Below are 24,124 nucleotides of genomic sequence, written 5' to 3'. Positions count from 1 at the left end.
CACATATTTAGCATCCAGTATCACCTATATAATGTATAAACAGCAGTCGCAGTATCACCCATATAATGTATATAGACTGCTGTATATTTATATTATATAGGTGATACTGTGATTACACATATTTAGCATCCAGTATCACCCATATAATGTATAAACAGCAGTCGCAGTATCACCCATATAATGTATATAGACTGCTGTATATATATTTATATTATATAGGTGATACTGTGATTATACACAGACTTAGCAGCCAGTATCACCTATATATTGTACACACAGCAGTCTATATGCATTATACAGGTGATAGTGCAAGTGCTGAACATACACAAAGTTTCCATATTGGGACTCACACAGGTATGGAGATGGGAGGAGAGGCAGGAGGCGTGCAGAGGAGTGAGTCCCTGGTTCGGACCGTGAGTAGAGCAGGAAACAAAAAAAATGGGGATATACAGCACTGGGGGGACAGGCATCACTGGAGGGGCTCATAGATCACCGGGGGAACACAGAGATCACCGTGGGGTGGCACAACGATCGGGGGGAGGTACAGAGATAACAGGGGGCATATATTTGGGGGGCACAGAGATTATATTGGGGCACCTAGCTGGGGGGGCAGATAGCTGAGGGGCACAGATCACCAGGCACAGAAATTACCTGCAGACAGGCACTGAGCTGCCAGGACAGAGATCGCTCTGGACTCTCTCTCAGGCTGGCAGCAGCTCCTCTTCCGGGACACTACAGGAGAACGGGAGAGCATTGGGCGCCAACCCCACCCACCCCGACACTAACCCAGCCCACCCCGATGACATCAGCATTCAGATGCAGGCAGTGTTCTATAATGAACGCTGCGTGCACTTGGGGGTTAAATGGCTGGCAGGATGTGGCTGCCGCCGGAAAATTGCGAACTGCTGGGACCTGCCTACGGGCCGTATGTGGCCCGCGGGCCGGAGGTTCCCCACCCATCTTAAAGGGCCAGCGGCGGCCCACTTAGCCACCAGCCCACCAGGGTTCTGCCCGGCTGGGCAGATTAGCAAACCGGGCCTGCTCAGACCCTATTTGTTTGTACAGACATACAAAGATTTTTTTTTAAGCAAAGAGATGTAGGTCAGGTATAACCATTATCTATCCAATGGTTGATGCTGTGCTATTTACGGTATATAGATACAAAATTGATTCATTGCAATCATGTTTGTGACGATAAATACACTCCTGAAAAGTCTTCTTTATAAAGTGGGTGAAATAAATATTGGACACATTACCAATTTTCTAAGTACTCTAAATATATTTCTAAAAGGTGCTATTGACATGAAATTCCCACCAGATGACTGTAACAACTCATCCAATCCACACATGAACAGAAATCAAATCATAGCTGTCAATAAATTAAGTTATATGTAATAATCTGAAATTACACAGGGAAAAAGTATTAAGCACATGAAGAAAGAGGTGCAAAAAAGCCATGGAAAGTCATGACACCAACTGAAATCTATCAGTAATTAGAAAGTAATCTTGCCGCTAAGTGACAAATAAAATCAGCTGGTTCAACTGATGGCCTATAAAAAGGTGTCTCATTACCAAGGTGATACACAAGAAACATTTCATGATGGGTAAAATCAATGAGCTGTCAAGACCTTCACAACCTTATTGTTGCAAAACATACTGATGGCATTGGTTACAGAAGAATTTCTAAACTATTTAAGGTTCCAGTGAGCACTGTTGGGGTCATAATCTGGAATTGGAAAAAACAAAATTTCATCCTAAACCGACCACAACTAGCTGCTACCTGAAACATTTCAGACAGGAGTGAAAAGAATTATCAGAAGAGTTGTTCCAGAGCCAAGGACGACTTGTGGAGAGCTACAGAAAGACCTGGAATCAGCAGGTACAGTTGTTTTAAAGAAAACTATAAGTAATGCACTCAACCTGCGTGGCCTGTATGCACGCTCACCACGCAAGATTCCATTACTGAACAAAAAGCATGTTCAAGCACATTAAACGTTTGCTCATTAACATTTAGATAAGCCTGTGAAATATTGGGAGACTATAGTCTGGTCAGATGAGACCAAAATTGAACTCTTTTAATGCCATAATAGACACCAGTTTTGGAGGCCAAAGGGCACTACATATCAACCCGAAAACACCATACCAACAGTGAAGTTTGAAGGTGGGAACATCTTGGTGTGGGACTCTCTTTCAGCATATGGCACTTGCAAACTTCATATATTTGAAGCAACTTGAATGGACAAATGTACAAAGACATACCGTATTTTCCGCTTTGTAAGACGCACTTTATTTCCCCCAAATTTGGGGGGGAAATGTGGGTGCGTCTAACAAAGCGGATATACCGCTTACCATTACAGGCTGGGATGAGGGGGTGTCTGCCGCCGCTACCGCCCGCCGCCGCTGCCGGGGTTGTCCGCTGCTGCCCCGGGTGATGGAGGCTCCGGTGCTGCGGGGGGCTCTGGCGACATTTTGTGAAAGACCAGAGCCCCCCGGCAGTTCGTCCATGCGTTCCAGTATGACTAATTCCGGGAAAATGGCCGCCGGAATCTCGGGAGATGAGATTTCAGCGCTGAGATCTCATCTCTCAAGATTCCGGCGGCCATTTTCCCGGAGTCAGTCATACAGGAACGCATGGACGAACTACCGGGGGCTCTGGCCTTTCACAAAATATCGCCAGAGCCCCCGCAGCACCGGAGACAGCCCTGCAGCATCGGAGACAGCCCTGCAGACCCCTCATCCCAGCCTGCAGCACAGGAGCCCCCTGCAGCACAGGAGCCCCTTGCAGACCCCCTCATCCCAGCCTGCAGCAATGCTCCACTCCTGCCTCCAGCAACGACCCTGGAACCCTGATCCACCACAGCCACAACCCCTGGTAAGTAATAAGACGCATGGATTACAAGACGCCCCACCAATTAAAAAAAGTTTTTTCCTATTTTTCTCCTCAAAATTTGGGGTGCGTCTTATAATCCGGAGCGTCTTGCAAAGCGAAAAATACGGTACTTGAAAAAAAATCTGCTGTCATCTACCAGGATGATGAAGATGAAACAAGAGTGGAAATTTCAGCAAGACAATGATCCCCTACACACAGCCAAAGAAACTCTCAATTGGTTTCAGAGAAAGAAAATAAAGCTACTACAATAACACAGCCCATCTCCTGACCCGAATGTAATTGAAAATTTATCGGACCAACTAAAGCTCAGAGTTCACAAAATGAGCAAACGGATTTTCAGGATGTGAACAGTGTTTGAGTGGAAGAAAGGTTCAAAATCACACCTGAGCAATACCTGGGACTAGTTTCTCCCTACAGGAAGCATCTTGAATAAATTTCAGTAAACGTGGATGGGTTGATAACAACATCTGGTGAGAATTTCATGTGAATAGCACCTTTAGAAATATATTTACTTAGAAAATTGGTGACCTGTTCAATACTTATTTCACCTGCTATATATTGATAGTGAGATGGAAAATTAAAGAAGCTCATTTCAGCACAGCTATGTAGAACGGATTTGTTTGCAACATTAACCCCTGAAGAAATGAGGAATCCAGGTCAACGAGGTAGTGAAAAAACCCTTTTCTTTATTCACTTGAAAAATATGTTCAGTGGAGGATAAAAACATCAGCGATTACAAAGGATAAAATGCGATATCAACGCAATTCTGGTGATCAAGCACCCTTAATCATGATACCATGATTAACCCCTACATAAAATATCATAAAAGACTGATTTAAACATTCGATCATTTTGTGATGACACATTTCCTTTCAGGCTAAGCTGTTACTTCTATTGGGGGACTGTCTTTTTCCATGGGAATCTTTGCAGAGCCGTAGATACAACAGATGGTATGTGGGTGACGTATTAGTGATGTATGGAAAGCCACAACATATGTATTAAATGTAAAACAGGAAACATGAAGCGCGGTGCTGGATTGCTAGATATTACTTTATGGTTTAGTAGATGGTTTAGTATCAGACATAATGGGAGATCTAAAACTAGTCAAGAGCAACATGGAGCAACCAATCAGCTTCCAGCTTTCATTTCCCAAAAGCTCTTTTGAAAATGTAAGCTGTGATGTGATTGGTTGTAACAGACAACAGTTCCACATGGCCGTGTTTTCACAAATCTCCTTAGTTTGATGGCTCTGAAATAACAGTAAAGTAATAGCAGTAGAGGACAGAATTTGCTCATTTTGACTAGAACATAAAATCAGACCTAATAAGCCACAAAGTGGTCGATAGGGACGTTCTGACTGACTGAAAGGTTGCCGTTGTTAGGCAGTGTATGCCTAGCAACCAGACAGTCAGACATAGTCCAGAATAGGGATGGTATGTGTTGGACTCATAAGAACGCACGGCCACCAACGCTATAGACAGAAGATGGGTGGCAAATGTAAGATTTTGGGACCCAATGTTTCTGAACACAAGACAAGATGTCCCAAAGTCCAGCAAGAGAATGGAGTAGCGAGCATGTGCGATCACGACTGTCAACAGGAGGGGACTACTGAACCATTCACAGAGGGGACGATGGGGCCCCACTCAGGATAGGTGCTAAATGTTGAATATGTGACAGACCTTTAAGATCGTCCATCACTATTTGAAACCATTGAGGGTTATATGAGCCCACCTCCATTGGAAGGCGGCCATACACAATGACACAGGTGAATCTGGAGCAGAGTACATTAGTCAGACCACACTTCCCACACTGTTCTCCACTAGGCAGGCGATGATTCATAAGTATCTGCCTGCTTTACACGTACGGATAACTAGAAGCAGCTTTTCTACTGGCAAACACCCACACTTCTTCGAGAAAGAAGAACAGTTTCATTTTCTCCATAAACATCTGAAAATTTCCCTGCAGAGCTGAATATTCATCATTGGCGTATTTTATCTGTAGGGTTTAAGATTCATGGACGGTGATAGATAAACAGCATTACGAGAGGAGCTGTTAAGGGCATGTTCACACAGAGGGGCCGATTCACCCACCATTTTATGGCAGTTTTATGGTGTAAAACTGCTTGAAATGTAGCCAAATATTTGTGCGACTCACACAATTTTGCATTTTCGGCACCAGCCCTGGCCATCTTCGACAACTTTTTGCAAAGTGGGTGAAGCTCAGAGAGGAGGTGGGTTGGCCAATAGCACAATAACAGCACATAGCCACAATAGTCAGACCCCAACCCTTTCTTCTGTACTGAAGTGTATAATGAGAGTGTGCTAAGGTCAGAAAGGAGATGCTTCTCTGTTATCACCCATGTATACAAGTGTCATCTGTCACTGTAATCCAGAAACCACCGGAGACTAGACGGAGGTGGACATGACTTGGGGATGGGTGGACTGAGAACTCCTGCAGCCTTTGTTTGTATTGCGGTGTAGATTTTAAACAAGAGAGTTGTTACTTTAAGAGGAAGGAGTTTAGATGTTTGTGCCTGGTGTATTACTGTGAGGAGGGTGGGGCTTATATAGGGGAGGCAACTCTGGCTCTCCCTCTTTCTCTCACAGGATGGACAGGAGGAAACATTACCCGCCCTCCCGCCCTGTTTATAATCTCTGTCCTTAAACTTTTTAATTATTGCTTGTACAATGATAAATGCTGTCTTGTATTTTCGAATTTGTCATTGTATATCTTGTACCAGGTTCAATTGTATATTGGCTATAAAGAGTTATTATTTGCGTTTCCCTTCTAAGCCCAAGGGAAGGGCAATCCTTCAGCCATGGTTCCCTGGAGGTTTCCTCCACAGGGGTTTTTTCCTCTCCTGTGCGCTGTAGGATAACTCTTTGTGAGTCGGGGGTTTGCCAAGTTTAGTCCCATTAATGCTTTTGCAGGGACTCCTAGTTTTTAAGTTTACAAAAATGATTTAACCCCTCTGTGACCTTAGACGTACTATCCCGTCGAGGTGCCCTGGGCTTATCTGACCCTGGACGGGATAGTACGTCATAGCCGATCGGCCGCGCTCACGGGGGGAGCGCGGCCGATCGCGGCCGGGTGTCAGCTGCTTATCGCAGCTGACATCCGGCACTATGTGCCAGGAGCGGTCACGGACCGCCCCCGGCACATTAACCCCTGGCACACCGCGATCAAAGATGATCGCGATGTGCCGGCGGTGCAGGGAAGCACCGCGCAGGGAGGGGGCTCCCTGCGGGCTTCCCTGAGCCCCCCGCAGCAACGCGATGTGATTGCGTTGCTGCGAGGGTCTCCTCACCTCCCTCCCTGCTCGAGCCCCGGATCCAAGATGGCCGCGGATCCGGGTACTGCAGGGAGGGAGGTGGCTTCACAGAGCCTGCTCAGAGCAGGCACTGTGAAGGCTGCAGCGCTGCATGTCAGACCAGTGATCTGACAGAGTGCTGTGCAAACTGTCAGATCACTGATCTGTGATGTCCCCCCCTGGGACAAAGTAAAAAAGTAAAAAAAAAAATTTCCAAATGTGTAAAAAAAATAAAAAAAAATATTCCAAAATAATGAAAAAAAAAAAAAAATATTATTCCCATAAATACATTTCTTCATCTAAATAAAAAAAAAAAACCAATAAAAGTACACATATTTAGTATCGCCGCGTCCGTAACGACCCGACCTATAAAACTGTCCCACTAGTTAACCCCTTCAGTAAACACCGTAAGGAAAAAAAAAAAAAAACGAGGCAAAAAACAACGCTTTATTATCATACCGCCGAACAAAAAGTGGAATAACACGCGATCAAAAGGACAGATATAAATAACCATGGTACAGCTGAAAGCATCATATTGTCCCGCAAAAAAAGAGCCGCCATACAGCATCATCAGCAAAAAAATAAAAAAGTTATAGTCCTGAGAATAAAGCGATGCAAAAATAATTATTTTTTCTGTAAAATAGTTTTTATCGTATAAAAGCACCAAACCATAAAAAATGATATAAATGAGGTATCGCTGTAATCGTACTGACCCGAAGAATAAAACTGATTTATCAATTTTACCAAACGCGGAACGGTATAAACGCCTCCCCCAATAGAAATTCATGAATAGCTGGCTTTTGGTCATTCTTCCTCACAAAAATCGGAATAAAAAGCGATAAAAAAATGTCACGTGCCCAAAAATGTTTTCAATAAAAACGTCAACTTGTCCCGCAAAAAACAAGACCTCACATGACTCTGTGGACCAAAATATGGAAAAATTATAGCTCTCAAAATGTGGTATTGCAAAAAATATTTTTTGCAATAAAAAGGGTCTTTCAGTGTGTGACGGCTGCCAATCATAAAAATCCGCTAAAAAACTCGCTATAAAAGTAAATCAAACCCCCCTTCATCACCCCCTTAGTTAGGGAAAAATAAAAAAAAATGTATTTATTTCCATTTTCCCATTAGGGCTAGGGTTAGGGCTAGGGTTAGGGCTAGGGCTAGGGTTAGGGTTAGGGCTAGGGTTAGGGCTAGGGCTAGGGTTAGGGCTAGGGCTAGGGCTAGGGTTAGGGTTAGGGCTAGGGTTAGGGCTAGGGTTAGGGCTAGGGTTAGGGCTAGGGTTAGGGTTAGGGCTAGGGTTAGGGCTAGGGTTAGGGCTAGGGTTAGGGTTGGGGCTACAGTTAGGGTTGGGGCTAAAGTTAGGGTTAGGGTTTAGATTACATTTACAGTTGGGAATAGGGTTGGGATTAGGGTTAGGGGTGTGTCAGGGTTAGAGGTGTGGTTAGGGTTACCGTTGGAATTAGGGTTAGGGGTGTGTTTAGATTAGGGTTTCAGTTATAATTGGGGGGTTTCCACTGTTTTGGCACATCAGGGGCTCTCCAAACACGACATGGCGTCCGATCTCAATTCCAGCCAATTCTGCGTTGAAAAAGTAAAACAGTGCTCCTTCCCTTCCGAGCTCTCCTGTGTGCCCAAACAGGGGTTTACCCCAACATATGGGGTATCAGCGTACTCAGGACAAATTGGACAACAACTTTTGTGGACCAATTTCTCCTGTTACCCTTGGGAAAATACAAAACTGGGGGCTAAAAAATAATTTTTGTGGGAAAACAAAAAGATTTTTTATTTTCACGGCTCTGCGTTATAAACTGTAGTGAAACACTTGGGGGTTCAAAGTTCTCACAACACATCTAGATAAGTTCATTGAGGGGTCTAGTTTCCAATATGGGGTCACTTGTGGGGGGTTTCTACTGTTTAGGTACATTAGGGGCTCTGCAAACGCAATGTGACGCCTGCAGACCAATCCATCTAAGTCTGCATTCCAAATGATGCTCCTTCCCTTCCGAGCCCTCCCATGCGCCCAAACGGTGGTTCCCCCCCACATATCGGGTATCAGCGTACTCAGGACAAATTGGACAACAACATTTAGGGTCCAATTTCTCCTGCTAACCTTGGAAAAATACAAAACTGGGGGCTAAAATATAATTTTTGTGGAAAAAAAAATATTTTTTATTTGCATGGCTCTGCGTTATAAACTGTAGTGAAATACTTGGGGGTTCAAAGCTCTCACAACACATCAAGATGAGTTCCTTAGGGGGTCTACTTTCCAAAATGGTGTCACTTGTGGGGGGTTTCTACTGTTTAGGTACATTAGGGGCTCTGCAAACGCAATGTGACGCCTGCAGACCATTCCATCTAAGTCTGCATTCCAAATGGCGCTCCTTCCCTTCCGAACCCTCCCATGCGCCCAAACGGTGGTTCCCCCCCACATATGGGGTATCAGCGTACTCAGGACAAATTGGACAACAACTTTTGGGGTCCAATTTCTCCTGTTACCCTAGGGAAAATACAAAACTGGGGGCTAAAAAATAATTTTTGTGGGAAAAAAATTTTGTTTTATTTTTATGGCTCTGCATTATAAACTTCTGTGAAGCCCTTGGTGGGTCAAAGTGCTCACCACACATCCAGATAAGTTCCTTAGGGGGTCTACTTTCCAAAATGGTGTCACTTGTGGGGGGTTTCAATGTTTAGGCACATCAGTGGCTCTCCAAACGCAACATGGCGTCCCATCTCAATTCCTGTCAATTTTGCATTGAAAAGTCAAACGGCGCTCCTTCCCTTCCGAGCTCTCCCATGCGCCCAAACAGTGGTTTACTGCCACATATGGGGTATCAGCGTACTCGGGACAAATTGGACAACAACTTTTGAGGTCCAATTTCTTCTCTTACCCTTGGAAAAATAAAAAATTGGGGGCAAAAATATAATTTTTGTGAAAAAATATGATTTTTTATTTTTACGGTTCTGCATTATAAACTTCTGTGAAGCACTTGGTGGGTCAAAGTGCTCACCACACATCCAGATAAGTTCCTTAGGGGGTCTACTTTCCAAAATGGTGTCACTTGTGGGGGGTTTCAATGTTTAGGCACATCAGTGGCTCTCCAAACGCAACATGGCGTCCCATCTCAATTCCTGTCAATTTTGCATTGAAAAGTCAAATAGCGCTCCTTCCCTTCCGAGCTCTCCCATGCGCCCAAACAGTGGTTTACTGCCACATATGGGGTATCAGCGTACTCAGGACAAATTGGACAACAACTTTTGAGGTCCAATTTCTTCTCTTACCCTTGGAAAAATAAAAAATTGGGGGCAAAAATATAATTTTTGTGAAAAAATATGATTTTTTATTTTTACGGTTCTGCATTATAAACTTCTGTGAAGCACTTGGTGGGTCAAAGTGCTCACCACACATCCAGATAAGTTCCTTAGGGGGTCTACTTTCCAAAATGGTGTCACTTGTGGGGGGTTTCAATGTTTAGGCACATCAGTGGCTCTCCAAACGCAACATGGCGTCCCATCTCAATTCCTGTCAATTTTGCATTGAAAAGTCAAATAGCGCTCCTTCCCTTCCGAGCTCTCCCATGCGCCCAAACAGTGGTTTACTGCCACATATGGGGTATCAGCGTACTCAGGACAAATTGGACAACAACTTTTTGGGTCCAATTTCTCCTGTTACCCTTGGTAAAATAAAACAAATTGGAGCTGAAGTAAATTTTTTGTGTAAAAAAGTTAAATGTTCATTTTTATTTAAACATTCCAAAAATTCCTATTAAACACCTGAAGGGTTAATAAACTTCTTGAATGTGGTTTTGAGCACCTTGAGGGGTGCAGTTTTTAGAATGGTGTCACACTTGGGCATTTTCTATCATATAGACCCCTCAAAATGACTTCAAATGAGACGTGGTCCCTAAAAAAAAATGGTGTTGTAAAAATGAGAAATTGCTGGTCAACTTTTAACCCTTATAACTCCCTAACAAAAAAAAAAATTGGTTCCAAAATTGTGCTGATGTAAAGTAGACATGTGGGAAATGTTACTTATTAAGTATTTTGTGTGACATATCTCTGTGATTTAATTGCATAAAAATTCAAAGTTTGAAAATTGCGAAATTTTCAAAATTTTCGCCAAATTTCCGTTTTTTTCACAAATAAACGCAGGTACTATCAAAGAAATTTTACCACTAACATGAAGTACAATATGTCACGAGAAAACAATGTCAGAATCACCAGGATCCGTTGAAGCGTTTCGGAGTTATAACCTCATAAAGGGACAGTGGTCAGAATTGTAAAAATTGGCCTGGTCATTAACGTGCAAACCACCCTTGGGGGTAAAGGGGTTAAATATTAAAAAAAAGAAGAAAAAGAAAAGGTGTCAAATGAGACTTTGAATTTATAACCCGTCACGGCTTTGCGGTTTAGGAGTCAGGTGGAAGTTGCAGACAAGTTAAGGTGGACTCATTTTAACTAGTAGAGGATGTAAAACCTCATGGTGGTGAGCAGGTTCGGCTTTGGTGGCCAGCCTCAAGGACGTTGTAATGGTAACATCAATCAGGGGCGGACACAGTGGTTAAGCACAGGAGTGAGGATAATAGGATCATTGGTGCCCTGAAATTTAACTGGCTCTGCTTGAGTGGCAAGCCAGTGCGTGCCGCCCCTTTATGGCTGTCTGTCCTGGTGCTGTATGTCAGACAGCTGGGGATATCGCAGTACTTGTGAATCCCAATGTACTAGCACTCCATCTGACTCCTACTGTGATTATTTAATCCTGTGATTTGAATAAAAGCTGTGGCCATTTTGACAACCAAAATAATGTGTTTTGTGTATTTATTTTAGCACCTAGGTTTACAGTAGCTATGGTGGTTTTAAGAAGGAGTGGGGTCCATCCCATATCCAAAAGTCATGTCTTTGCTGAGAAGAAGTCTGCTGAAAACTTCCTGAAAGGACAGGAAGTGCGAGTATAAAAAAGCCCCAGTGGCCAGTGTGAAAATTACAAGATTACTAATATTGTTTTTCTAATAAAGATCGTGATTAGGACCCGTAGAAGTTCGGCTTCTTCATTCCAAAGTCCGATTTGGGTACCAGAACTTTACCTGAACTTGAACCAGAACCCGAATCCCAATCTCTCTCTATATTTCCCCCGCAACTTCGAACACTGCAACGGAATTCCGGGAAAGATCTGTGTTTGACTTTTAGCACCGGACACTAAATGTCCGATCCAAACGCCGAACTTTTAACGTTGGGATCGCTCATCTCATCGTGGTAATGAAAATAAACATTTTTTCCCAAAATACTTTCGGTACAAAAACCCATTTAACAATAGGACATTTTCTGATGTCATTTTTTCTGTGAAAGCTTCAATCGGCAAACACCTTTAGTACACATGGTGCTGTTATTCCACATGTCTTTTTATTCCAGATGGAAAAAGAAGCGATATGGTTCTGTTAAATAAATCTCTCCAAATTTCACCACTGAGTCAACTAAAGCAGTAAAACACCAATATGGAAAAATAACATAAAAAAGTCAAAAAAGCATCAAGAAAACATATTGCTCAACAGCTAGGGTCACATTGCGTTATGTGACCGCGTTTAACGGACTACGTTACACCGCGGCATAACGCGGTGTAACGTAGTCCGTTAACGCCGCCATAGCCTGTAATGGGGAACGCATCGCTAGCGCACGCCCACATTGGGCGTGCGCTAGCGATGTGCCGTCATTTGAGTGACGCAAGCAGCGGTCCGTTCCTCGCTAGCGCAGATCGGGTATCTGCACTAGTGGGATCGGCTTACGCGATCCCTTTTGGGACATTGCGTTAGCGCAGTCCGTAGCGCTATGCGCTAAACGGACTGCCCTAACGCAATGTGACCCTAGCAGCCTGGCGTAATTCATGAACAGGCTCTCTCTACTTAATGAATTAGGTGCATCTTATAATGGTACTCCAGCACATTTCTATCCTAAAGTGGTATACATTTAAATTAATTTACCGGGTGGGCTTCACCAAGCCCCCTCCCACAACAACTCCACCCACTTTGGCGAATGCCAAAAGTTGCAACATCTTTGCTCAATTTTGGCATAAACACCTTGATGAAATGGACCTTTATTTTTTTGGAGGGCTTTGTCAAGGCTATGTGCCCACATTTCTTTTACACACCGAAGCAGCCACCGAGGTTTCGCTGGTGAAGCTGCTTCAGGCGGATCTTTTCCTGAAACAGTTTTGCTGGCGGTCTTGCAGTCATTTTTGCAGTAGGAAGAATGAACATGTCACTTTTAACCGCTTTAGGGTGTCTTAATGAACATACTGTATTAACAGAGCGGCTGGTAAGTATATTACTAGGGGTAGAGAATATGCGTTATCAATGCCACTCCATGGATGAAATTTAAAAAAAAAGCTGGAGTGGTGCTTTAAAAAAATTAACGTCCATTCTTCAGGCATTTTCCAGTTACAATAAAAGTCATTGGGAAAGCAAGAAAGACTAATGGAAGATGTCCGGGCATTTTCTTTTTTGTTGCAAAAAATGTTAGTGTTTTATTCATTGCTTAATGGAGTTCAAAAACCCGTGTGAAAAAACGGACAAAACGTCCAAAAACTGCAGAAAACAATGCTAAAAATCACCCCCAAAAAACGGTGTTGGCAAACAGCAAAGCAAAAATGCTCAGGAACAAAGAAAAAAAGCAAAAAAAAAAACTTCTGTTTCATAAACGGACATTTTTAAGTGGCAAATAAGATGCATAGGATGTGTTCACACTGAGTCTTTTTGCTGAGTTTTTGGAGCAGAATGTCTCTAAAATCTTCCTCAAAGACTTGAAGTTCAGTTTCTGCTCCAAAATCTCAGCAAAAAAACACCGCAAATATTAAAATTGAACATAAAAAATAAGAAATATCCAATATTAGTACCACAGTGGGGTTGTGGAAGACACTTCGCACTATAGGACACAATCCCACCAGCAGAGCAGCGATATTTTCTAGTTTCTCACTCATCATTTTATGGTCTGTCTGCAATAGCAAGAGAAAGTAAGTGAACCCCTTGAAATTTTCTATATTTCTGCACTGATTGACAATCAGACAGCATTTTATTAGCAAACACAAACACAACCAAAAAAAACAACACAGAAATAGTGTTAGGGCTAGCGGAACGCACCAAATAATTAAATAGATATAATAAGGTGCGTTCGCAGCCCGGGGTCCACCGTGCAGAGATGGAACCTGCTGCTAAGTAATGACGGACTATATGGCGGTACAATGAGGATACACACATGGGTTAACTTCATCCTGTATGAAGAAAGCCAACCCTGTTACGTCACAGGGTCGCGGTACCGCACAAAGAGCGCAAGCAAGGAACCACAGAACTCTATCCCAGGACACAGGATTAGAGTTAGTGTAGACCTCTTGCGATCGACACCACAATTGGGGTATCAGAGGTAACTAATATGCACAGAAGTGCATGCTGTGCCACACTAGCGGACGCCACTAACCACCCAGACTTGGGTGCACTGCACTGGCAGTCACAGCAGTTAGACGCTGTTTCGTGTGTTAAAGCTGTGAGTTCAGCCGGGCGCTAGATTGCACCCATACACCTTACGCGAACAGTCATACACAAGGGATGGGTTTTTCAAGGAAGGACTTGCATTCATCAACACACACACGATTCCAAATGTATACTAGCGCCTGGCCGTGCAGCCATGCAAACCTTTTATAGCTGCAGCAAGTACAAGACCTTCCGAGAAGGACCAATGGGAGTCTGCCACAGAAGAAGAACACCTTTAGGACCTTCCTAGAGGACCAATGGGATTAGCTGTATTATCTAAGCATGTGACCCACGACCTCCAATGGGAGGTCATCCCGTGGGCATGCTCAGAAACTGAAAATCTGGACTTAGTCCCAGAAAAACCTGCTCGCTGCTGAACATTGCTGGCTACAAGAACAGAGCCTGGAAGGGCAGTAGTAACCAGTCGTCCAGTATCAGCCTGAGGTAGATGCTGGGACCGACGTCTCCGCTGAGCAGACTCCACTGCGGCTGGAGAAGAATGGGAGACCGCAGCAGAGATGGTTTGAGATTCCCCCTGTGCAGAGGCGGGAACTCGACACCTAACAAGTTTTTAAAGGAAAAAAAAATATTCCAGTTGTTAAAGCATTATGTAACGTCAGGCGTAATAAGATCAATATTTCATGCCGAAAGGGCCAGAGCAATTTCCCGACATGCACACATATTAGATTCCCTCTCCTCGGCATACAGTAAAGCTTGGATTGGCCAAGGAGCAATCCGGCTTGACTGAGAGGTGGTCCAGAGTGGAGTCCCCCTCCTCGATGACCATATGTCATATATTTAATTACCATAACATACTGTACAGATGAGTGAATCGACTCTAAAAGAATCAGTTTTTCTACAACTTTTCCCCAAAATTTAGATTCTTTCTAACAAATCCAAATTTTGGGAGAATTAATTCATGCAAATCAAGCAAAATGATAGCGATTTTACTGGATTCTGTGGGATAGAAGTATATACTCATCTCCCATCGGCTCTACCTTTCCCATCGCCACAGTTCTCGCCTGTTCCTCTGCTCGCTCCTCTTAGCTCTGCTTCTTGGCTTGGGTTTTTCAGTGTTGCCGCTGACTAGACCCCAGGTGCGTCATGACCCCGTTCTGGTCTAGTGAGGAGCAGCACCAGAGGACACTGGACCAAGAAGAAGAACGAAAATAAGTGAGCCGAGGACCAGGCAGGGAACTGTGGTGGCGGGACAGGTGAGGGGAGGGCCGAAGAGAGGTGAATATAATAGATTACTTTTTTACATCTTTCTGGCAGATTAAATTTTCACAAAATTTATTCACTGTGAATTGATCCTGCCTGCCCGAACACAGCGATTCTGCTGTGTCTGAGGATGCATATTCAGCTAAAGTATATTGTGGCGTAGAGACCCTCCAGCTCCATGCACTGCAATACACGTCGCCGGCAGCTGATGTCGTCATGCCCGTCACAAGCAGTGTATGGCAATGACGTCATGTGTTGCCCATAGCTCGGATTTCAAAGTCAACTGCACGTTATAAAAAAGGACACCGCACGTCGTGGGAACGTTGGAAGGTAAGACGAATCTTTTATTTTTTTTTAATGTTGTGGAAAAGAGTGGCAGAACGGACATTATTATTGGAATTGGCCAAAAATGGGACCATTATACCAGCATGGGGAATCATTTTACCAAGAAGGGGCCCAAATGGGGAATATTGTTATAGGAAAGAGGAATGGGGGATATTATTCCAAGATGGGGGTCAGGAAGGTGGACATTGTTATAGGATGTGGGGCATTAAATCAAGAAGAGGCCCAGGATGGGGAAAATTATACCAGGATGGGGGACATTCTTACAGAAAGGAGCCAGGATAGAGGGCATTATACCATGAAGGGGCCCAGGATGAGGAACATGAATCCAGGGTGGGGATATTATACCATGAAGGGGCCCAGGATTAGGAATATTATACCAGGATGGGGGTATTATACCATGAAGGGGCCCAGGATGAGGAACATGATACCAGGATGGGGATATTATACTATGAAGGGGCCCAGGATTAGGAATATTATACCAGGATGGGGATATTATACCATGAAGTGGTCCAGGATGAGGAACATGATACCAGGATGGGGATATTATTCCATGAAGGGGCCCAGGATTAGGAATATTATACCAGGATGGGGATATTATACCATGAAGGGGTCCAGGATGTGGAACATTATACCAGGATTGGGACATTATACCATGAAGGGGTCCAGGATGAGGGATATTATACCAGGTAAGGCACAATTTTACATGGAGTGAACACGTAGGTCTTTTCAGGATCTAGAAGGAAGCAAAAGCCCATACATCTAACCAACATGGAGGAGGGGGCCCAGGTCCAAACTTTGCACGCAAGCTCATCTGACTCTAGTTACTCCACTGCTAATACTCATTGCTGCCATTACTGTTCCAGCCATTACAAATCTAGGTTGCAGGGATGAATAGCGATGACTGATTAATAAATGATTAATTAGGATTAGTCTCATCATGCAAAAGACAAACAGTAGCAGCAAGCTGAAAGCAAAACTGTACCATGCTGTTTGTAGATAGGGGGTTTCCTATAGATGTTATCTTTAACTCCAGTGTCTACAGAAGAGAAAAGGAAAGAATAAAGGGATGAGAAGACACAGCCTGCAAATAATATATCATTAAAGGGGCTGTCCAGAATAACAAAAAAGGGTCTGTCCCCCAAAAAACAGCACCACTCCTGTCCACTGGCTGTATCTGGTACTGCAGACCTGCTCCATTCACTTCAATAGAGACAAGCGGCAACACTCCATAGACAACAATGGAAAAAAAGACCCTTTTTTCAGATCCTGAACAACCAATTTAACATAACAAAAGAAAGCATGACATCACAGTCATATGCTACATTTTGTATTAAAGGGGGAATTTATCTAAAGCCATCTTTTGATAATAATATAAATAATATAAAAAAAAAAGATCATCATCAATTTCCCATCTGACGAGTCGGGAGTAGAGCCGAGTACACAGATTTGTGTTTCACTGTCCGATGACCTCTCTGGTCTTCCAAGACAACTGGGGAAGGGTAGTCTTCACATCAGCAGTCGGCATCCTCGGCCTGGCATACTGGGCAGGTCTGGTGTCTACTTCTACCATTTACTAGGCTCCATGGCATCATGATGTTGCAGGGTTTAATAAGCGGTATCTGTGCACAGGATACAGGGCCAAAGACTGCTGCAGAAGTGAAGACCGGAGTGGAGGACCAGACCAGACAGCACAAATCTTTTTGCCCAACTCTTGCATTGGGCACTCGGTAGTGTTAGCGTTTGCATGGCACCAGAAAAAACTGGACAGTTTTCATGGCCCATTGGGTTGGTCCTGCATGAAGTAGCCCCCTAACTTTCAAAGTCATTAAGGCCCAGCAGCTGATGCTTACATTTGGGGAACTGATGGAAGTAATGATTGGGGGCTCTGTTGACTTTAGATGGCGTTCCCGTTAACTTAGACCTATCTGGTACGCATGGTGCCAGAAGTCATTTTGTGGTCCCGAAGAATATAACCAAGAATATAACTTAATATTTCACTATTAATCAATGACATGGCTCAATCATTTGCTCTTTCATGTCATCGCTTACCAGTGATCGATAATATGAAGTGTCTTTAACATTGCAAAATGGCTACCCCCACTGACTGAGAGAGAGAGATTCAGTTTAGGAATTTGTTAGTACATGGTGAAAGCATGAAAGTCAAGAGAGCAGAAGTAAATAAAAATATCTTTAAAGAAAAGCTATTATCAAATATCAATGGCTTAATTTGTTGCCCCATCATATAAATTGATAGCATATCACCACTGTATGCTTCCACTTCATGAATGGTGGAGGTGCAACCTCTGGGACGCGCACCAGTCCTGAAAATTAAGGAGATGCTAGTATAGAACTACAGTTCTTTGCAGTTTCTTTACGTGTCCCAGCCATCGGGCTGTGCAGGGAATTACAGCGAGACCCCATAAAAGTGCATGGGGCTGACTGCATTTCCCTGTACAGTCGAGTGACTGGAAAAGAAAATGTCTACACGAGTAATATAGTCCATTTGGGGGTCCCAAAGGTCAGACCTCAACCAGTCATTTTGTTATGGCATATCTGCTGGGACCACATTAATCTTAGGTTCTTGTTGATTTGACCTAATTGTCCTAGATGGAACAACCCCTTTTAGGGTAAAAGTGTTAGACCTTATATTGAATAGTATTCCCCCAATTTTTTTAATTTTTCCCAAAATATTTTAGGTCCCTAAATAGACAGATATTTCATAGAATTATAGAATCATAGAATGCTAGAGTTGGAAGGGACCTCCAGGGTCATCATGTCCAACTCCCTGCTCAATGCAAGATTCACTAAACGATCTCAGATGTCTGTCCAGTCCAGTTTGAAGACTTCTATTGAAGGAGAACTCACCACCTCTCGTGGCAGCCTGTTAGATAATGTTTGATAATAGCTTTGCATAAATAGAGGGGCAAGAAATAAAAAATAAATTCAATTATTATTATTTTTTCCGATTGCTTGTATGTTAAATAGAAAAAAACTGCGTAAATAATAACCATAAAGATAATAACAAAAAAGCACATAGATAAGAAAATAAAAAGTACTCATTTTAGTGTCAGTAATCCTTAAGTTTACCTATCAATTTATAACACTCCTAACTTGTTAGTGACATGTCAAACATTTGAATAGTCGGGTCCAGGTACTAAGACTCCCGTGCATTGCTGGAACGAAGGAGCAGAAGTGCTCAACTTAGATCAAATTTACTTCACTTCATCCTTGAAGGTTCAGGTATCTGTTGTACAGGGTCAAAATCACATGTAGCGCTTTACTCGTTGTTAACAAAGCTGATCAAAGTGGAAGGGAACGTCCAATAGGCGTAGACATCTGTCTCTTTGTTCTGGTGAGTCTGGAAGGGGTAAGTCTTAGAACCTGGACCCCCAATGACCAAAACTTTTGAAATATGACACTATACAGTGGTAATTTTCTTCAAGTTCCGTGTACAATTTGGAATTTCTTGTTAGTGGTCACAGAGTAAACCTGAGCATGGGCCTACCTGGGACATGGAAATGTCTAGGCGCCTGTTGATAAGAAGAAGAAGACGTAGATTTGGTGTCTGAGCACATGGATAAGCTTGGAGTGCTCCTCCCACTTTCACTGCCTCCAAGGGGAAAAGCAAAGAGAGTAAATAAAATCAAAGTTTGGGAATTGGACAATTCATTGTGATCTTCTCTTCATGACATAGAATGGATGGAAAGTGAAGACAAACACAAACTCTCCAGACGAAAGACTATTACTTTTGGTTATGGAACAAGTGATGAAACAAAAGCAAGATCCTAACAATGTATTTTTCAAACATGCAGTTACTCAGTTGTATAGTTAGTAGTGCTGTTGAAGAAAGACACAAGTCCATCAAATTCAACCGAGGGATGGGAAAGGGGTTTAAGTACATCCACAATCCATAATCTAGGGTGGGCCAAAAGAGCACATTTTTGCCTCCTGATCCCAAGTGTTGATCAACTTGATCAACATTCAGAACAAGAATTTTACATATATATTTATGTACTATTTGAAACCATTGATGGTTCCAACTGTGACCAGCTCCTGAGGGTGGCTATTCCACAGATTAATAATTTTCATGGTAAAGAACCCTTGTCTCATCTGGAGATTGAACCTTTTCTTCTCCAGATGGTGGAAATGCCCCTTTTGTTTTTTTAGGAGGTTTACATGCAATAGCTTTTGACCTTATTTTTTAGTTTTAGTTTATGTACTTGTATGAGTTAGTCTTATCGCTCCTAAAATACTTCTTCTCTAGACAAAACAAATGTAATCTTCTTTGTAATTTTTAGATCTTCAGGGCATCCTTTCTATGAACTAGTGACCAAAACTGAACTGCATACATATGAAGTCGCACTAACGTCCTCTTTGAAGATATGCAACATGGTATTTGAAATGTCTAGTGATTTATATTGTTAGTGATGAAGTTTGTGGGACTAGCCCAGGGGGAAGGAGGTAGAATGTCAGATAGGGACAAGCCTGCAGCAGTAGCAGACCTCAGGTCTGATGGAGAAGCAGAACCACATGCAGTGGGTGTCCTAGTGCAATAGAGAGATGAAGAGCAGATAGTAAGATCCTACAGAGAAGTGAGTTACAGACCGGAGTGATATAGAGGAATGTAAGATGTATCGGGTCCTGGAGCAGGAAGCTTAGCAGGATGGTATAGAGTTGTCAGTCAGTCAGGTAATGGGACGGAGTAGGAAGGATAAACGAGATGAAGAGGAAATGCCTGGTGCGGTGGTCCAGAAACATCAACAGCACGGAAATCTAAGTATCGGCCATATTGACATATAAAACTCCCGTAAGAGGAGAAAGGCTTGGAACTGCGGTTGGAATTATAGGACTATTGCTAGACTTTAGTGCTGTTATTGGGGACCAGGAAGCCCGGGAGAGTGTGCGGGGCTGTGTTGAGGCAGAAGAGCTAAGTGAGGTGGAATGCTAGAGTGACTCCAGGAAAAGGAGGAAGATGTGTGTGCTAAGGATCCATGTCATAACAGAAATGTCCATTAAAATGAATGTCTACTATCTGCTGTACATGGTTCCTCAAAAGTTATTGTTCAGTAAAAATATGTTTATCTATGAACTATGGCCTCTCTCATAGAACTCTGCAAAACTTAGTACTGGCCGGCCAAATACAACGGCACCATGCGACCTGCAAGGGCGAATCGTGATCACAGCTGAAGTCCAGATATCCAACCATGATTCCCATTTTGAAGTAGTGTGATGAGACGTGGAAAATGAGTACCTCGCCCATGGCTAGCACCCCCTGCCACATTATAGGTGCCCTCCCAGTTCATGCCTCTTGCTATACATGAAAATATCCTGATTGATTTAGAAGCTACTGATTGACATTGCAGGTGTTTATTTAATTTGTGATCTACAAGTACATCCAGATCTTTCTCTTCAAGTGACTCTCCTAGTTTTACTCCCTCTAGACCAAATGATGTTCTTATTATTAGTACCCAGATGCATAAGTTTACATTTATCAAAACCAAACTTCGTCTGCCAAGCAGATACCCAAACATTCAATTTATCCAAGTCAGCTTGTAACTTATGAACATCTTCAATAGACTATACTACTCTACTTAGTTTGGTGTCATCTGGAAAAATAGAAACAATTATAATCCCGTCTTCTAAATCATTAATAAATAAGTTGAATAAAAATGACCCAGCACTGAACCTTTTGGTCACCACCTATAACCGCAGACCATTCATAGTAGCAGTCATTCACTACAACTCTCTGAGCTCTTTGAGCCAGTTTTCATTCCAAATACAAACCTCAATTTCAAAGCCTCTGGATCTTAATTTACCCATCAGGCGACTATGCGGGACAATGTCAGATGCCTTTGCTTAGTCCAAAGTCACGATAGCCACAGCTACCCCTCCGCTCAGGTTTCCACTTCCACTCCACACCTCTTCATAAAGACTTACCAGATTGGCTTGACAACGTTTGTCCTTAGTAAAACCGTGCTGGTTATCACTTATAATGGTATTTTCTACCACATTCTCCTGTATATAATTTCTTACAAGCCCCCTCACACATGTTTTGTCACAATGGATGTTAAGCTTTCTGGTCTATAATTAGCTGGGAAAGTCGTGGAGCTCTTTTGGAAAATGGGCATCGCTTTAGCTTCGTGCCAATCGCACGGCACAGTGCCAGTCACTAGAGAGTCTCTAAAAATTATGTAGCTGGGCACAACAATAACTGAGCTGAGTACCTTAAGAATTCTTGGATGCAACCCATCTGGGCCCAGGGCCTTGTTAACATTAAATTCATGCATATTCACATATCTACAGTCGCCAGCCGAGTTTATTAGATGACATTTTTTGAGCACCGAGATTGACTTCATCGCTTCTTTTGGTGTACACTAAGCTGAAGAACCAATTTAGTATCTCTGGCATCTCTTCATATCCAGTGACAAACTCGTTACTATTAAATAGTAACATAGTTAGTAAGGCCGAAAAAAGACATTGTCCATCCAGTTCAGCCTATATTCCATCATAATAAATACCCAGATCTACGTCCTTCTACAGAACCTAATAAATAGTAACATAGTTAGTAAGGCCGAAAAAAGAAATTCCATATTCCATCTGTGAACATCTTGTTTTTTTTGCATTTCTATATATTAAAAAAATTACTTAAAATTTGTCCTGCTTTACTTATCTACTTTCTTCAATTTTCTTTTGCTCTTTGTAGTATTTAAAGGCTGGAGTTGACCATCCTCCCCCTGGTTTATATATTCGGAATGCTCCTTTCTTGTCATTGATGGCCTTTCTTATACTCGGTGTAAGCCATGAGGGATGTCATTTTTGCTCTTCTATATGTCTCATCTGAGCAATACCGATGTAAAACGCTCCCATTTATCATTTGTACTATTTCAAAGTAGCTGCTCCCAGTCAATGGCCTGAAGTTCGGTCTTCAACCTGGGAATTTTGGCATTTTTAAAATCAGGTTTTTGTTGCCCTACCCACCCCATGTAATTTACTGTTGGAACAAAATGAAATTATATTTTGGTCACTGGAACCAAGGTTTTCAAAAACAGCGACATCTCCAATAAGCTCTGCGTTGTTAGAAGTGACCAGATCCAAAAGACCATTACCTCTTGTTGGGTCTTTTACTATCTGGCCCATAACAACAAGCTGAGGAATATTCTCCCCTCCGCAGTTAAAGCAGAACCATGACTCCAGCTCCAAGCAATATCTGGGTTGTTAAAATCTCACATAATTACTCCCGTATCAGCCTACACAGCCCATGCCATCTAATTATGAAGCCAACCTTCCAACTCCTCAGTGATGTTGGGGGAGGTTACAAAATTTTCACGTGAAATTTTCTTTTTTAGTGTTTACCTCCATATGTAATTTCACCCCCAACACAATCTTCCTCCCCTGTAACACTCACTTTCATACCACTCCTAACATACAGACATATTCCTCTTCATTTCTAATTTGCCCGGCCTTTCCAAAAGAGCAAAACCAGCAAGATTTACAATGCCAATAACGTCAAGAATCCAATCAAGTCTCAGCAACACCAACTACATCATTGTGGTCCTCCAGTTCAAGGGTCTCAAGATCTTCCAATTTGCTTGCTAGACTCTTGGCATTTGTTTTTTTTTTCTTCTTCAGATCTCTAACACAAGTTTCCAGGTGAGACAATGTGATCTACCACATAAATACCACCATACAACGCCTCCACCAGTTGTGCATACACATGGTAGACTTTGCACTATAGGAAATCCTCAATCCTGCTAACCATTATCCAATCAAACAAAAAAAACAACAATAAAAAATAATAAAAGGTAGAAAGGTAGGGGACATATAAGCATTTATAGGTGTTGAACTCCTTTTTTCAACTCCTGCCATCAACTCCCATTCACAAATCACTTAGGTTAATAATCCCAGCCTAACCAAGCTCACCATGAGTCTAATGGTTTAATTTAAGAAACTGAGAGCAATTAACTCCTCCTAATTACAGTAGGTACTGGGGGGTTAAATTGTGTCAGTAGTCTTAACACAAATAGCATAAAACAAAACAAACTTAAATGGTACAAAATGAAACAACCAACCCACAGATTCACATTCAACAGCACCAACTCCAGGTTTTTAACTCCCATTTTATTCACAAACCACTTAGGTCATCAAGCACAGAATGACCAAAACACACTTAAATATTATACCCATGTATAACTGTGTAATGCACCATCGTACCTGAACACAAATAGAAAAAGATATGCAGGGAAGTGACTGAACTAAAATATACACTTTTATTAATACACCTTGAAATCAGATAAATGTATTATATATACTGTAAGTATTGGAAGGTGGCAGCTGGACAGATTGTGGATGGGAGGTATGTGTCCTCGAGGTGCGAAGCCTCAGTGATGTAGGACCCGGAGAAGAAGGCTCAAGCATGCATAGTGCTGAGAGGTGTTTAATGGGCCCAGATTATGGAAAGAGCTGAGGGGATCGGCCGGTCACTTCCCTCCAGATGAGGTCTTGCAGGGTCTGATTTAAGGCAGCTAGTGCGGTCTCACTGGGTCTCTGTCTGCGTTTGCAAGGTGAGGAGGCCTTGCATGTGCCACTCAGACCCTGCTGGAATATGGTAGAAAAGGACTGACATTTAAACGGCTGAGCCCGTGTGCTATATGGACTGGTTGTTTTCCATTTTTTTGTTCTGTTATACCATTTTGTACCTGGAAGAGGCTATTTATTTTGTTAACCCTGACGGTTTATGAACTTTTAATAATCCGCCTGTTTGTTTTGAATCAGCTGACTGAATCTTGTTTGGTGAACCAGGATCTACAACAGAGACGATCCCTCATAGTATATTTTAACAAA

The 24,124-nt window shown here is 42.6% G+C and overlaps 1 protein-coding gene across 1 annotated transcript in view; it reads right to left on the bottom strand.

The window, feature by feature from the left end:
* ABLIM2 (actin binding LIM protein family member 2) overlaps window positions 1-24,124 on the bottom strand; it is a 288,154-nt gene that overhangs the window by 71,922 nt on the left and 192,108 nt on the right. The window contains exons 12-13 of the mRNA XM_069744770.1: window positions 18,789-18,893; window positions 16,266-16,319 (exon numbers count right to left, since the gene is read on the bottom strand). Coding sequence (XP_069600871.1) covers window positions 16,266-16,319; window positions 18,789-18,893 — 159 coding nt within the window. The remainder of the gene's footprint in view (window positions 1-16,265; window positions 16,320-18,788; window positions 18,894-24,124) is intronic.

The sequence above is a fragment of the Ranitomeya imitator genome, chromosome 1 (genome assembly GCF_032444005.1).
Source record: "Ranitomeya imitator isolate aRanImi1 chromosome 1, aRanImi1.pri, whole genome shotgun sequence".
Taxonomy (NCBI): Eukaryota; Metazoa; Chordata; class Amphibia; order Anura; family Dendrobatidae; genus Ranitomeya; species Ranitomeya imitator.
The sequence above is the reverse complement of the archived record's forward strand: the minus strand, read 5'-3'. Positions and strand labels throughout refer to the sequence as shown.